General features: G+C 35.2%; 2 protein-coding genes across 2 annotated transcripts; one reads left to right on the top strand and one right to left on the bottom strand.

Annotated features, from left to right (window-relative positions):
- Positions 1–2,446: 2,446 nt before the first annotated feature.
- Positions 2,447–2,902, bottom strand: LOC138889719 (uncharacterized). Its single transcript, XM_070173055.1, has one exon. It carries the CDS (start codon positions 2,900–2,902, stop codon positions 2,447–2,449), a length of 456 nt encoding a protein of 151 aa, XP_070029156.1.
- Positions 2,903–9,898: 6,996 nt separating this feature from the next.
- Positions 9,899–14,097, top strand: LOC104218440 (uncharacterized). Its single transcript, XM_009768936.2, has 3 exons — positions 9,899–10,233; positions 10,611–10,741; positions 12,926–14,097. The coding sequence occupies exons 1-3, from the start codon at positions 10,108–10,110 to the stop codon at positions 13,713–13,715; spliced, it is 1,047 nt and encodes a 348-aa protein (XP_009767238.1). The 5' UTR covers positions 9,899–10,107; the 3' UTR covers positions 13,716–14,097.
- Positions 14,098–16,504: the final 2,407 nt, after the last annotated feature.

Raw genomic sequence — 16,504 nt, 5'->3', positions numbered from 1 at the left:
CGCATTCCTAGATTGTTTGTGTAGTAGGTTGTTGAACTTGTATTATAGGCTCAAGACTTATGATACCGGATCGGTGTGGGCTATGTAGTAGTATTATCTTTTGACATTCCGCATATTTAACTTGCTGTTTCAGAACCTTATTATGTTAATTTGATAATTAAACTATGTTAGCTGATATTGAATTTTATAAGAAAATGGGTTGTGGTTGATAGTTGGTCAGGCTTGCCTATCAAGGTGTCGGGCGCTATCACGACCGGAGTTGGGGTCGTGACATAATGTAACTTAACTACAAGTTTCACAACAGAACCACAAGTAGAAGCAAACTAGAAATAAGAGAAACTGAAACAATAAGAGAAACATGTTGTTGTTGGAACTTTAAATTGAAACTGGGACATACCAGTGAAGAGAAAGGTAAGCAGAATGAGAGAACAAGAGAGCACAAATGATTAGCCTTGGCTTGCAGCCGGCTAACAGTAGCAAATAGCACAAGAGAGAGAGAGAGCAGAGATTTTAGTAAGAGAGGTAGTTTTTGAACCCAAGTGTTCGTGTCTGTGTTAATGAAAGACTAGAGTACTTATAGTTGAAAATAGGTAGTAAAATAAGGTAAGAATCATAGTAGCATGATAATTGAGGAACTCATAATTAATCAATTAGAAAATCAAGGAAGTACTCCCTTAAGTTAAGGGAGTTAATTCAAACGGTAAGAAACAACAACATATAAGGCAAGAAAAAGAAAATCAGCACAAGACTAATAAGGAAAGAAACGAAGTTTAGTAAGCATAGGGTAGTCAATTAGGACTAAATTCAGAAAACCTTAATTAAGGAAATGACTCAGTAAAATAAAGTACCATAGTAGATAAGGTAATAAAATCAGTCAATTTAAACAGACGAGTAGAATTTTAGGGTTTTAAAAGAAAACCTTTCAATAGAACCATCAAATAAGGAAATCAGAATCAAATCAAGAGAGGGTCATGATTCTATATTGCAACATATAAATAGAGAAGAATGAACAGACGTAGCAAACAAGCAAGGTCATCCATAAGCAAGAGATGAATAACAATCACACAGAGGTGATACAAATAGGCTAAAGACTTAGTAGAAAACCCATTCGAAGCATACCAACAGAAACTTAACAAAATCAAGTAGTCATGCTAACACGCAGGACAAAACAAACAAGATCTAAGAAATTAGGGCTTTTAACAGAGTCGAGTTGAAAAAGCATTAAGAACATAAAATCAGTCAAGATATGCGAGGAAAGAGGTTTAAACATAAAGAAAAATCGGTTAAACAAGTGTAGAAGAAACTCCGAGAAAACCTAATTTTAAAGAGAGTAAAACGGTTTAAAGTTGAGGATCTTTCAGAAAAAGTTCGAGAATAGTGCAAAACATAGGAAGAAACAGACTTAAAGTGTTAAAAATAGCACAAATCTAAGAGATTCAAACGAGAGTTAGGGTTTCAAAGGAAACCCAAATAGAAACGGAAGAACCTGCTATAAACTTCACAGATCGTAACATATATGGTGTGATTTTGCCCAAAATCGCACCGGAGAAGCCATGAACAACAAAAATAGAAACCCTAGATCCAAATCAGCATGGCAGGACCCTTGAAGGCCTCAGAGATGATGAGCAAGGCGATTGAGGACCTATTGGAGGCTTGGGGTTGAAAGGCAGTCGTCGGAGATGACCGGAGAAGGAGGCAGCGATTGAAGGGGATTAGGGTTAGGTTGAGAGAGAAGAGAGAGACGAGAGCATCTGAAGGCGGCGGATTTTAGAAATGACCTAGGGTTAGGGGGTCGTATGAATTAAAAAAGGAAAGGGCTTATTTGGACCGTTGATTTGGGAGATCAACGGTCAGGATTTGACCGGGTAGATGGGTTCCGAGTTTGGGTAGGAGTTTATAGGGTCTGGGTCGGGTTAATTGGGTAGGAAATTGGGCTGGGATTGGGTTAGAATTAGGCAAAAATTGAAAGCCAAATCTGGCTATGATTTAAATAGCCAGTTTTCCCTATTTTAATTTATAATAAATAGTAAGTAATTTCTGAAAGATAATTTAATGTGCCAAAATGATTTAAAATACATAATTATCATTTTAAAAATATAGGGACCAATTTTACGCATATAAAATATAGTTATACCTTAAAGTGGGCTAACATTGCAATTATATGCAATTTAGCTTTAAAAATACTAAATGTAATTATAAAAATGCATAAAGATTATATTATCCATATTTTGGCATAAGTATAGAAATCAAATAAATAAATTATCATAACAATAATTTTGGAAATAATTATTGGGGATTTTATGCATAAAAGGGGAGAAAATAAATCAATTTAGACCCTTAAAATTATGGGGAAAATTATAAAACCTTGTGCATGCTTATATATGCATATATATGCTATTTTGATGGCATTTATGCACATTTAAAATATATAGGGAAAAATTGGGTATCAACACCAATTATGCATATCGGCCCAAGTGACAACCGGGTATTCTATCAGATTTTGCTTCAACTGTTGTGAAGCCACCGAGCTTCGAACATTAAGTCCTTGGGTGAAAGCTTGAACAGCCCAATCATCAGCGATTAGTGGCAGGTATATTCGTTCCATGTGGAATCGAGACACGAATTCTCTAAGCATTTCGTTGTCATTCTGCCTTACCTTGAAAAGGTCCGACTTCCTGGTCTCAACCTTGATGGCCCTGGCGTGTGCCTTTACGAAAGAATCTGCAAGCATAGCAAATGAATCAATAGAGTTAAGTGGTAAATTGTGGTGCCATATTATAGCTCCCTTTGACAGGGTCTCTCCGAATTTCTTTAGCAAGACAGATTCGATCTCGTCATCCTCTAGGTCTTTCCCTTTGATAGCACATGTGTAAGAGGTGACATGCTCGTTCGGATTGGTCATTCCATTATACTTAGGAATCTCGGGCATGCGGAACTTCATGGGGATTGATTTGGGAGCTGCGCTTAGGGGAAAAGATTTTTGCATGAACTTTTTGGAATTCGGGCCCTTTAATATCGGCGGTGCTCCCGGGATTTGATCGACCCTGAAGTTGTAAGTTTCCACCTTCTTTATCATTTGCCTAAATCTTCTTTTCCCCTGACTCAATTCGTTTTGTCAGTTCCTTGAGCATCTTCATGATTACAGGATTGGTCCCCGGTTTTTTATCGTTCGATTCCCTTGAGACCTATTCAACTCTGTGAACAACTTCCTGGTACGGCTCGGTCTCAATCCTACTCGACGGGCGATTCTGGTTCTGGAGCTAGTCTATTGCCGCTTGTTGAGCCTGCAACATTTTGAAGATCACCCGCAGGTTAATTCCGCCATCTTTGCTGCCATGTGTGCTTTTAGCGGCTGATCGAACATCCCTACGAACATTGCTTTCAGTATCAGTGGCCAAATTTGCGTTGATGGCTACATCTACAACAGGGACTCCGTCGAGATTGACCGGGGGTATGTCGTTCCCTGGTTCTATGTTATCATTTTGTCGTGGTGGCTGAAATCATTATCGACGTGTAGGGGTGCTGACTGAGAGTTCAACAGTTTGGTCCTGGAATCAAAGATATTACAAAGAACAAGTGTAAAATAGTGTGTGTTATGAAAGTTTGTACCAAGTAACCACTATTATCCTTAGCCCCACGGTGGGCGCCAAACTGTTTACCCTTCAAATTGGATAACAATTAAATTTATACGCGGTTTTAAGGATACATGATATAAATTGATACAAATTAAGAAAATAGATTAATATTGAAATTAATGATAAGAAAATAAATGCAAACCACACAATTGAACAGCCTTAGCCTTTGAGTTTGATCACCCTCGAGCCAAGAAATGCCTCAACTGATGTTAGAACAGAATAACAAGATGATGAGAACTAGAAATAACAGTGTACTGCTTTTGGTGTGTTTTACAAATGATCAACCCCTCCAAGGAGTGTCCTACTCTTGATACAATTCTATACAAGGTAAAAAATCTCATGATTTGCTAATTAATCGGCCTCTTCTTGATATGTGCCGATATTTCCGCCGTGATCTCCAATCGATCGCAGATATTTCGGTCTTTCATTATTTGGCTCGGCAAATTTTCTTCGATCTTGTTCGATCTCAGGGTCATGAGCTCGACGATCTAATTTTGTGCCTTGGTTCGATATAACCCGAGCTCGAGCTTTGACCTGCCATATTTCAGCCTCGATTGGTCACACAATAGGCAAACCCAGTTTTCACCGTATACGTAGGGATCACTTTAATGGCCCTTACATGGCACACATCCGAATTACCTGATCCCTAAAACAGGTAGTGAACACCCACTCCACAAGCTCTCTAATTATCTTTAATTGCTCGATTATTTCTAGAGAAAAAAAAACGTATCGGGAGACAAATGCGTTAGAAACTAAACTCGTAGATCTTCAATTTTATAGGTGGATCATCTTCTAATTTCAAGCATATTGGGAGAAAAGCTCAACTACATTTGACCTAATTTTCAGCACATTTATGGATGTAACCTATGACCTAAAACGATCTCATTTCTGAGCTTACATTAATTGACTTACGATGTACTTTTACGTACGAAAATATGGGGATGTAACAACAAAGCGAGCATTGAGTCATTGCAAAAGCGACAGGTTTTGTCACAAATGCAGAAGTTGTCCTTCCCAGCTGCCATCGCAAATGCGATGAAATTGTTCGCAAATGTGCACTCCCCTATTCCCAGCCCACCATCGCAAAAGCGAGAAGGATCTCGCAAATGTGGATATCGCAAATGCGATAAAAAACCTCACAAATGCAATAACAGAACACCAGAACCAACAGAACTTCTACAAACTCCTCTGGAACGAGTCCAAAACTCATCCGAGCCCTCGGGGCTCTAAACCAAATATCCACACGAGTCTAAAAATATCATACAAACTCGCTCGCGTGATCAAAACATCTAAATAACATCTAGAACCACGAATCGGATATCAAAACGCATAACACATTGAATTTCAAAAACTTCTAGAATTGCAACCAAGCGTCCGAACCACATCAAACCAACTCCAAACGACACCAAATTTTGCAGACAAGTTTCAAATGATGAAATGGACCTATTCCAAGTTCCGAAACCAAAATCTGAATATGATAGCCATAAAGTCAAACCATGGTCAAATTCAGAAGAAATTCAAACCTTTAAATTGCCAACTTCCGCCAAATGGTGCTGAAACCTTCTAGAAACATCAAAATGCAATTCCGGGCATCGGCCCAGGTTAAAATCACCATCAGGATCTATCGAGACCATCAAAATTTCGATCTGTGGTCAAATATACAAAGTCAAACTTGGTCAACTCTTTCAATTTCAAGCTTATCAAGTGAGGGTCATCCTTCAAAATCAAATCGGAACCACTCAAAAACCAAAGCCAGCGATGCACGCAAGTCATAATACACCAAGTGAAGCTATTCGTGACCTCAAATCGCCGAACTGAATGTAAATACTCAAAACAACTGGTCGGGTTGTTACAGTAAACCAAACAAAAAGCAAGTCTTATTTTATTGTTCCTATCTCTTTTATAGTTTTTTTTTTAAAAAAAAAAATCCTAGGGAAGCCTGCAGTTTTTATCCTTCAATAACGTGCTGAGTAAGTTGCTCACTGTGCAATAGATCATAAATTATACAGAAAATATAAATCGCACTAACAAACTCAGTGCAACGAGCTCTGACTGAGGAAATTGATGATAAGGAAAGCCATCCATGTTCAAGAAGTTTTTCTTTTCATTTTTGTAAGGAGGCAATAATATAAGGTTGCTTAAAATATAACACGTGGAATATCAAAAAAACAGGTTCGTGGATTTGAGTTCGGTGTTTTTAGAACGCGGAAAGTTGTCGGTGACCATCCTATCACACAATAGTTCCCTGTCTCTCTCTGTCTACACTGTTGGCTTTTAGCTTATTGTTTTTAAAATAAATAAAATATTAAAGCTAGAGGAGTCCTTTATTCCCTATATGACTGATATTATTGATTATTATGAGTTTTACCTCCGTTAATTCTATAAATTCACAATCTTTACCTCAAATTGACTCCAACTACAAGTCAACTTTGTCTAAAGGGCAAAAAGAAAAACTTACAGAATTTCTAAAAAATGTTGCACGTAGTACTTTCTTGCTTGCTTAGAAAAGAAGAGTTAATCTCTTAGATAATTATTCAATTAATAGAAATTGTGTGAGAGAGTTTTTTTTTTAATTTAATAATAGAAAAGCTATTCAACTAATGAATATTTAGTCAAAACGTCACTTTTTTTTCTTCTGTTGTAATGCCAAAGTAACTCTCTATTTTTATTAATTCACCTACAAAGTCATTCTACACATTTAGATAATAATTTCGCCAGCTTAAGTTGATGTGATAATTTTTTTTCAAGCCAAAATTCTAGAAATAAAATATCACCTATTATATTTGTTTCACTGAGACGCTCCAATGATATCATATAATTTTATGGATCAAATATATAATGGAGGACCCCTTTTTATTTTACTAGTCGATGAATTCAGTGTTTCTTCTCTCAGCAAGCGATTTAGGACTTTCTCTCAATCTAGTCCAATTTTTTACTTTTGAAGATTCCTTGATTTTTCTCCTCGATCATCTATTAGATTCCATCTTCAAAAAAATTAACTAGACTGACTCCTGGATCGCCTTGACTAAGAGAAGAAATGATGAAGCCTTAGTAAAATGAAAAAGAGTCCTCTAATATATAATTGACCTTTATAATTGTAGCAGGTCGGGGGCATTGGAGTGGGTCAGTAGAATAGTTAATTATGAGTAAAAAGTGCCCTGGGCGTCATATTTGGTCGCCTCCATCCTATATCCATTTTTTAAAAAGTTTTAACTTGTATCCACTTTTAAATAACTCCAGCCCCCTTTTTCCTCCTCCTTCTCCCAGTGATCTCCATATTTCTCTGAAACTTAACATTGATGTAACAATGAAACGTCTGTGTTTTCTTCTTATTCTTCTTTTTTTCCTTCATAGCTAGGATACTAGTGTTGTAGGAAACAAAGAAAAAGCATAAACATCTGAATAAATATACTACTTTAATTTGCTTACGTTGATCTATCAAAAGGATCTAGCAGCCGAAAGAAGGCAAACAATATTTTCATTGTTTGTCTCTCCAAATCCCTGAACGCTGAACATGAGCATTTCTGTTCTCAATTGATGATAACCTTTGTTCCATCATTTTAATTAAGTCAACAGACAATTGAGGCTGTTGCAGCTCTTCTGTAGAATATAAACGAACAAGATTGAAAACAGTAGGGATTCTTCTTCTACTCGTCGTCGTCACTATAGATGTAGAGAGTGCAGCAGTACATACTCAAGGGTTTTAAAAACTTCGCCAGTTACAAATTCGGGAGTTACAAAACAAAAACTTCAGCTCTAGAGCTGAAGTTCGCTAGTTACAAAAACAAAAACTTCAACACTAGAGCTGAAGTTCGTGAGTTACAAAACAAAAACTTCAGCTCTAGAGCTGGCCAGTTACAAAAACAAAAACTTCGCCAGTTACAAAACAAAAACTTCAGCTCTAGAGCTGGCCAGTTACAAAAACAAAAACTTCAGCTCTAGAGCTGAAGTTCGCCAGTTACAAAGCAAAAACTTCAGCTTAGTTCGCGAGTTACAAAACAAAAACTTAGCTCTAGAGCTGAAGTTCGCCAGTTACAAAAACAAAACTTCGCCAGTTACAAAACAAAAACTTCAGCTCTAGAGCTGAACTTCAGGCCCGGCTACTAGAATGCTAAAGTTTTGCGTGATTGCCTTTGCTACTTCAGCCCCGTATGTTGAAGTTATGCGAAAAAGTGGGTACGCTTGCAATTTTTTTTGCAAAGCGGACACAAGTTAAAACGTGATACAAAAAGCGGGTATAGATGCAAATGCCCCTAATTATAATGCGTGACTTTTTATTTTTAAAACTTTGGCTTAAAATAATTGTTACATCAACTAATGCCACCAGAATTATTACCTGTATGTAGAGTAACTTTGTAGGTGAAATGAAAAATAAATTATATTTCTATTATAAACAAAAAAAAAAGTGAATTTTTTACATAATAATTATATTAGTTGAATAACTTTCTCTATTACAAAATTTAAAAAAATAACTTTCTTTTACAAATTTTATTAGTTGAGTGATCGTTTAAGAAATAACTTTAACATAAATAACCAAAGGTGAATAACCCCTAAGTTACCCACCTAAGCACAAAAAACAGGCTTGTTTTCAAAAGAAAATTGTTTTCATCTAAAGGAAAACTTGAAAGTTGGAAATTGGTAGAAATTCAAATAAATTAATTTTCTTTCGTTAAAATTTCTGAAAAGTATTGGTTTCTAATCATTTGGACTTTTTGGATAAGTTTTTAAGTCAAAAGATAAAATTGAGATATCTTGACTATCTTGGAGAGTTGGAACGAGGTTAAGAACTAAATGATCATAAATATAGTAATCAATAACTACCAATATATTGAGCATTAAAAACATTACTTGCATGCAGACCCTTTATTTATGTATTAAAAGAATAGAAGCCAAAATATTGAGACCTTAACTTTGCACAATAACTATATCCAATTGGCTAATAGAGTACATTAAATTACCTACCAAGTTAATTTTCTTGGGTGTTTAAATATTTTGGTTTATTATTATTCCTTTTACGTTTAAGTTTCAAAAGTTTTTCTTTTTCTCTTAAATTTCGAACCCATTCAAACGCCTTCATATAAATTGAGACGGAAAGAATAATTAATAACTCTTTTCTCCCCTAAAGTCCAAACTTGTTAAGTTATTTCATACTTAAACTCTTTTATACAACATGCAAATGACTCTCTCTCTTTGTATAGATTCTTTTTATTATTTAGTTTATATTCACTAATAATTTTGTTTTAAAAAAAATCATTTTACAAGATTGCAAAATGGTAATGCTTATCAATAAATTCACTTGCAATAACCTACTCCCGCCGGTTCACAATAAGTGATCAATTTGCTTCGGACACATCCATTAAGAAAATACTAAATTTTAAACAAAAATAGTTAGTGTGACTAAACTACTCTTAATTAAATGTTGCAGCATAATTTAATGTGAGAAGTAAAAGACTTTTTAGAGATACGTACAAAAGAGTAATTTTAGAAAAACAAATTGAATTTTTTCTTGATTATATAAATGGACACTTAATTTGGACCAAAACAAAAAAGCAAATTGGTCACTTATTGTGGACTTGAGGGAGTAATAAGTTGTTCGATTGAGTAAAATTTATTACACCACACTGCATAGAACTTGGTTCTTTTTCTTTTCCGTGGGAAAAGGTGTGTTGTTGCAATATAGGGGTGGCAAAATGGTTCAAAGAAAACAGTTAATCACCCATATTATCTACTAAAAATGGGTTGGATAATGAATCAAATATGGATAAGAATCATATTATCCATTTAGAGAATGGATAACCAATGGGTAACCAATGGGTCTAACTTTTACATTTGTAAAGCCTCAAATTGGGGGTTCCTCAAGTTAGAGAAACTAAGAATTCTCCCAAAAGTGATCATATACAAGGAGTCATGGATAATATGGGTAACCCATATTATCCACCGGTTAATCCGTTTTTTATCCGTATTAAATATGGGTCGGGTCGAATAATTGATCCGTTTTTTCATTACCTGTTTTTAACCCGAACCATATCCGACCCGACCCGCCCGTTTGCCACTCCTATTGCAATATATGAAACTTCATAGGCTAGCCCTGTAATTTGGGTGGAACCACTATTATTCTTTTATTTATATTATTATATTGTAGAAATTAAAAAAACAAAAACAAATACTAGTACTAGTAGTAGTAAAATAAAATAAGAAAAAGAGATTCTTGAAAAGCCGAGGCGTAGAGTGTTAAAAATCACAATTAGCCTTTAGCCATCATCATCCTTATTCACTCTCTCTTCACATTTTTTTTTTCCCCTCAACGAGATCGGCAACGCAATCTACCAGATCTGACACCCTTTTCATCATTCTCGTCCCCTATTTCTTGTATGCGGCACATAATTCATCTACTATTGAACTGAATGTGTAGATTGAGTTTTTGTTAGTTTCTTGGATTTATTTATTTATTTATTTATTGGATTTTTGGGTTATGGAAAGGAGAGTGAATGGAGGAGGGGATTATAGTCATAATCTGACATCCTCTTCAAGTTATATACAACACCCAGTTTCCAAATTCGATACCCTTGCTGGTGTTGCTATCAGATATGGCGTTGAGGTAAAATTTAATACTTACTACCTTTTTACTTAATCTGATTTCATTCTTTTCTCTCTCTTCTGATTATTGAGTTGAATGCGTTTTTCATCCTATAGAGTAGTTTACGTACACACAATTAATGTTGGTTATGTACATTGCATTACTAAAACTGAACCTGTGATCGAAAGCAACTCCCTTTCCCACTTTACTAGTATTTCTTCAACAGCTTATATATAACTGATTCCATCCAGTAATGTGCTAAAGCGACCCGTTGTTTTGTTGTGAATTTGTGTTTGCTTTGGTTTTTTTGTGCATCACTCCCTGCTTATTTCATTTTGCAATTGGGGATTGTTTATGTGAAGTGGCTGATGATTTTATATGGGCATACAATGTGGCAGGTGGCTGATATTAAAAGGATAAATGGACTGGTATCAGATCTCCAAATGTTTGCTCTAAAAACACTTCATATACCGTTACCTGGGAGGCATCCCCCATCTCCAGTCTTATCAAATGGTCAAGACACACAAGGGTATTGCCCAAAAACTTCTGTTAATGTTTCTTTCCTTCCTCTTTCAACTAGGCTTTCCTGTCTCAGGAACTATAAATTTATGTTTTGCATTTCTGGTTTAGATGTGTGTTTTATTTCTTGTCTATGCATGACCAATTGATATTATAAAATCTGTGCTGCATACTGGTATGGAAACTGTATACTTCCTCTATTTTGCATTGTGCCCAGCTGCATTTTAGCATGTGCACACAGTATTAGGAAATTGATTGTTATTTTCATTTAAGTTGCTCCAACAGCAATTTAGGTGCCGCACCCGTGTCGACACGACACTAGTATGTGTGTAGGTATGGGATTCGTATCAGATTTGGTCAAACAATTTTGGATATTTTGACCAGGACGGACGAAAAAAGTCAGACATCAGATACTATTTGATTCCCGAAATCAGAACCAAAACTAGGGTAAATTTGAGGAAAATAGCATACCTTATCTAGGAAATCAATCCTTTACTTATCTACAACTTAAGAATAAAAAAGAAATTCACACTTTACAAGCTATACATAAGTATTCCACTATATTTCTCATAATTTATATATATATATATATATATATATTTAGCCTTTATTTGTATATATATATACACTTTACAATCCTTTATTTGATTATTTTTAGCCGGATTCCCATACCCGTATCTGTACTAGAATCTGTATCCCCGAATCTTAGGATTTACATCTTGAAGGATCTAACTTCTAGATCCGCCCCGTATCGGACACCCGCACCCGTGTCCGAGCAACTTATATTTCATGCATGTGAGATGAAGTCCAAAATTCATGACTTTCAATTACTTGCTGCACTCCGGTTAATATAGTTCATGAAAATTTCTTCCAAAAATTGAGGTGCACAAAGTTTTGGTTTTCGTGACATTTACGGTGAAATCATGATGTTCCCCTCCGCCAAATTGTATTTACTCCCTATTTATTAGTATAATACTTTATCCATCTACAGATTATTATTTATGTTTGTGTTTTAATCTCTAGCTACTCGAGCCATCTCTTATTGGTCCTGTGTTGTATATTGAGGTCAACCGACCTTTATTTGCTTCTGAATTTATACAGGGCGTGCTTGGTCTAGGTTTTGTTTGATGGACTCTGTCAAAGTAAAGCTTCTAACAAATCCATTTAGCTTAGGTTAGAACTCTTCCATACACTTGTTCTAATGGACTGTGTTTTGGTGTGGAGATTGTGGTTTCAATCAGTTTCCTGAATAAAAGTAAATAGTACTATCCAGCATTATTTGGCATTAGCTGTAGAAATAAGTAGAGATAGGGTGGCAAAGAAACCAAGCTGTTCATGAATGATTACTTCAGCTCATTTTTTCTTTTTGATAATTGAGATCAGCTTGAGGTACTTAAGATTTATTTATTGATGATTCATGCTTAATAAGTGATTATTTTACGTGGTGTTCTCATGGCCTTAGTTTTAAAGAGAATAGCAGAGATTCATATCAATTACAAAGAGAATGCTTTTATTTTTTCCTGTTTCAAGATTGATAAGCTTACTTGGGAGATGTTTCTTGCACTTATAACTGTTGTCATACACCTTCACAAGTTCAGTTAGTTCTTCCCTCGATTTAGGAAATATCCATACTGAAGGGGGAATTGCGTTCTTACATGGGATATTTCTTAAAGTGGGAATTAGTGTCTTACATGGGACATCTCTTAAAAACATGTTATATATGTTATCTATCAACTAGAGGCAGATGGAATTAGGCCCCTGAGAAAATGTAGGGAACTTGTTGTGTGCAGTTTCAGGTTCGGAATTCAAAGTCACTAAAATATAAACACTATATGATTATGAGAGATCATAGGAATTTATCACTAATCCGGCCTATGACAAGTTGAGGGGAGAACCTGAACTGTGTCTGAAGCTCATGTTTTTGAACTTACAAGTTTCTGCAGGAACTGTTATATGTACCTGTTGAAATTACGCTTATGAGGATTGCTTAGTTTTATTAACTTGATTTACCTCTGCATTGTGTATTTGTAGAACTGTGGAACTACATGCAGAGTTGATTTTTATTTATTTGGCTTATTCAACGCGAAAAACCCTGAAACCTTCTTTTCAAATATGCAAAGCTTGTCACTTGGTTCTTTTACCTTTTCACCCTATGATCTGCAACAGTGGCTAAGTGTGACTTATTTCTTTTCAGACCTAGCTGCTCTGAGCAGACCTCTTCAAGCTGTCGACACTCTGATTTTTTCAATTCGTTTCAGTCCCTGAAACTGAAATCCTCTCCCCAGTCAAAAGTTTCGCCAGCCATGAGCAGCTTACAAGGTTATTATGGGCTTAAACCACCAGATCAGAAACGTGCATCTGAAGGATTTGAAATGGCAGTGTATCGAAAGGGAGGATCACATTATCTGGAAGACGGCCCATTTGTCAAATCCTCTCCTCTTTCAAATCCACCACTTAGTCTGCAGAGAAAATCTAAAAGTGTAGCTAATGGTTTTATGTCAGAGAATGGAGTTCCTGCCAATCATCTATCTACTGAAGACAGTAGAGACAATGGTTCAGATAGATGGTTTGAGAAATTAGTGAGAAGGCGTCAAAAGTCGGAGACTGATTTCACGCGTACACCAGAAATGCTGTTGAAGGAAGATAACAGCAACAGTGGCTGGTTTTCAGCTGTCGGCGGCAAGGGCTTAGCTTTGAGACCCAAGTCAGCTAATCGAACTCTCTCTGGAGCGGATGCTGAAGCAAGTTCAATAAGTCCTATTCCTATTGGCTTGGGGGATTCTTTCCTAAATGACAGTGCATCCGTAGTTCGGAAGTCATCAAGTACATCAAATTTGCAGGATTCAGATAGCAGTACATTGTCTTCCCTGTGGAATTTGAAGCCAGATTTTCAAGCAATCTCTACTGCAGCCATTACTAAGCCAATCTTTGATGGCCTACCTAAACCAATTACAGGTCGAAGAAACAAGACTGCGCTCGATTAGCTTATTCTTTCTACATAACACTTTTACAAGTTCCTTTCTTAAATACTTTAGACGGAGCATCCTCCGGTGAAGTGGTAACTGGAGAACTGAAGATAGAAGCAAAGACTTTGGTCTTCTCATGGATTATAGCTTCCTTTGGTTTATCAATTTTGATTGGCACAGGTTCAAAGTTGAACTGGTCTCGGAAGTTGGAAGAGTTATAGCAGCAACGTTTATAATCAAATTTTGCTATAGCATGCTGATGCATTGTGCAAATTGTGACTCACAGCATATGTATATTAGGGCATTTAAGTTCATTGATCTGAAATGGGGAGAAAGGATATTGTTCATACCTATATTATATTAAAATATATAATTATTTGACATGGTTTGTGTTTTATTTCATCCCTTATGCTTGATAATTAATTTACGTTGAATTGCTAATATTTTTCAATAAGGAGCCTCAATGTGTTGCCAGTGGGGCACTTTCATGTTTCGCGTGATGAAGAATGCAGAATGTGAGGCAGATTATCGTAAGCATTTTACAGTTTCTTCTGTAATACTTACTTATCAGAAAGCTGATGATTTCAATGACAGCGATTTTCCCTCTATCACAACTCCTCATTGGTTGTTTTCTGTCACCTTTCGCTTTCTCCTTTTTTGTCAATTTAATTCTCATTGATACCCAACTCTAATTCCTTTGTTATAACAATCATTAAATCATGTTGTCCAACTGCTAATGTTTATAGCTCGAAAAGTCATACCAGGTAAGGAAAACAAAGCAAAAGCTGCTTCAAACCTTTTTCATTTGTGCTGCAAAATTTATCAACTTGGAAATGAAGTGTTTGACTCAAAATAGTCAGATGATTTAATGATGGAAGAACGTTTAAGCGAACGTTTACTACAATTAATATTGATTTGTGTGTATCCTTAAGTTAATTTCCAGGAGTAGTTCCTTATTTATTTATTTTAGGTTGAGAAAGCTCAATACGAGAATAAAACAAAAGGGTTTGAAGAGGTGCCTGCCGCGTAAATGTCGATTTCTTGAAATTAAGGTTGCTTCCCACGTCTTTATTACCTGTGAAACAGAAGCAAGAACGACGATTTTTAGTAACAGTCAACACTTCGCTTACAACTCCACAAAATCAAACGGACAAAAGACCAACTTTACCTTTTGCTCTATTCTTTTGCTTTTTCCTTTTTAATCTTTTTGTTGGGAGAGAAGGGGTTTGTATTTATACTTACAAACCGTAGCTTCTATTTAGTTAAAGTACCCACTCTCCAATGTCGATGATTAAGGGTGTGTTTGGCACGAAAGAAAATGAGTGATTTTATTATTTATTTTCTTTTGTTTGGTTGGTGAGCGAAAAACTTTCCAAAAAAATATTTCCTAGTGTTTGGTTAGAGAGTAGAAAATATTTTATAGGAAAATAATTTTTTTATGCTATTCTCCTCGCCCCTTTCCCCCAAGTACCCCATGTTTTCCTACACCCAACGTTTTTCGTACTCTATTTCTTCAAGAATTAAATTATTCTTCTAAAATTTCACACAAACTTAAAGGAACTAATGTGCCGCTTTACTTTTTCTACGCAAAAACAACATTGGAATTGTTCTCCATAACTAAAAAAACACTCCTTTTTGGTTGAAAAAAAAATACTCTTTCTACAACATGAAAATAAAGTATTCATTTTGTTGACATGAAAAAAAAGACTTTTTCTACATCATGAAAAGAAACTCATTTTGTTGAAATGAAAGTAACTTTTTACTACATCATTTTGTTGAAATAAAAAAAATTATATATCATAAAAAGAAAATACTCATTTTGTTGAAATGAAAGAAAATAATTTTTATTACATTTTGTTAAAATAAAAAAAAAATACTTAGTTTGCATCAAGAAAAGAAAGTACTTTTTTCGTTAAATTAAAAAAATACTTTTTCATATCATTAAAAGAAAATACTAATTTGTTGAAATGAAAAAAAATAATATTATATCTACGACACGAAAAAAAAGTACTATTTCTATTTAAGGTGTGGGGCGAGGTGGGGGTAAGGGTGGGGCAGGGGTTGGTGGCAGTGGGTGGGAGTGGGATGGGGATTGGTATGGATGGAGAATAAGGTGGGAAAGGCTGAAACATAGTTTTAAAAAATGTTTTCCTTTTCTTGATTGGGAAAACATTTTTCTCTAATCGGAGGAAAATATTTTCCAAAACATTTAAACCATTCAAACATAGAAAAATTAAAAAACATTTTCCGTACCAAACACACCCTAAGCACTAAAAATAAAAAGGTAAACATCCGGCTTCTGTAGTCCTCTAGTAGGTCAATGCTGAAAACTGAATCTTATACGGAAATGCTAAACACAGTACAGCATTTCTCAAAATAATAACCTAAAAAAAATGTTATGTTATCCAAAATGTTATTTTCTCAAAATGTATTTTACCTTAAAAAGGTACAGCATATATATATATATATATTATACATAAAAAATATACAAATTTTATCCATTTTTTCAACTACCGGATATAAAAGTTTCAACCATAGGCTAAAATTGATCTTTGCAAAATCTTGTTGGTTGTTTTCTCATTTTTTTCTTCTTTTTGGGTGGCGAGCTCAGATGTTGGCCCAAAGTAAGAGAAATCAAATGTTGTCAAGAAAAAAAAAATTACTTCACAACTCCATTAACCTCAAATGTTGTCAAGGTTAGAAGACCTAGAGATGAGCTTCCAATGATCGACTGTAAATTACTTGAGCATGTTATCTCCAATTTACTCTTCGTGTAGTTTCATCTAAAAACTCTTTAAGATCTTATT

This window comes from Nicotiana sylvestris, chromosome 4 (assembly GCF_000393655.2).
Source record: "Nicotiana sylvestris chromosome 4, ASM39365v2, whole genome shotgun sequence".
NCBI classification, from domain to species: domain Eukaryota; kingdom Viridiplantae; phylum Streptophyta; class Magnoliopsida; order Solanales; family Solanaceae; genus Nicotiana; species Nicotiana sylvestris.
This window is presented reverse-complemented; position numbering and strand designations above follow the sequence as displayed.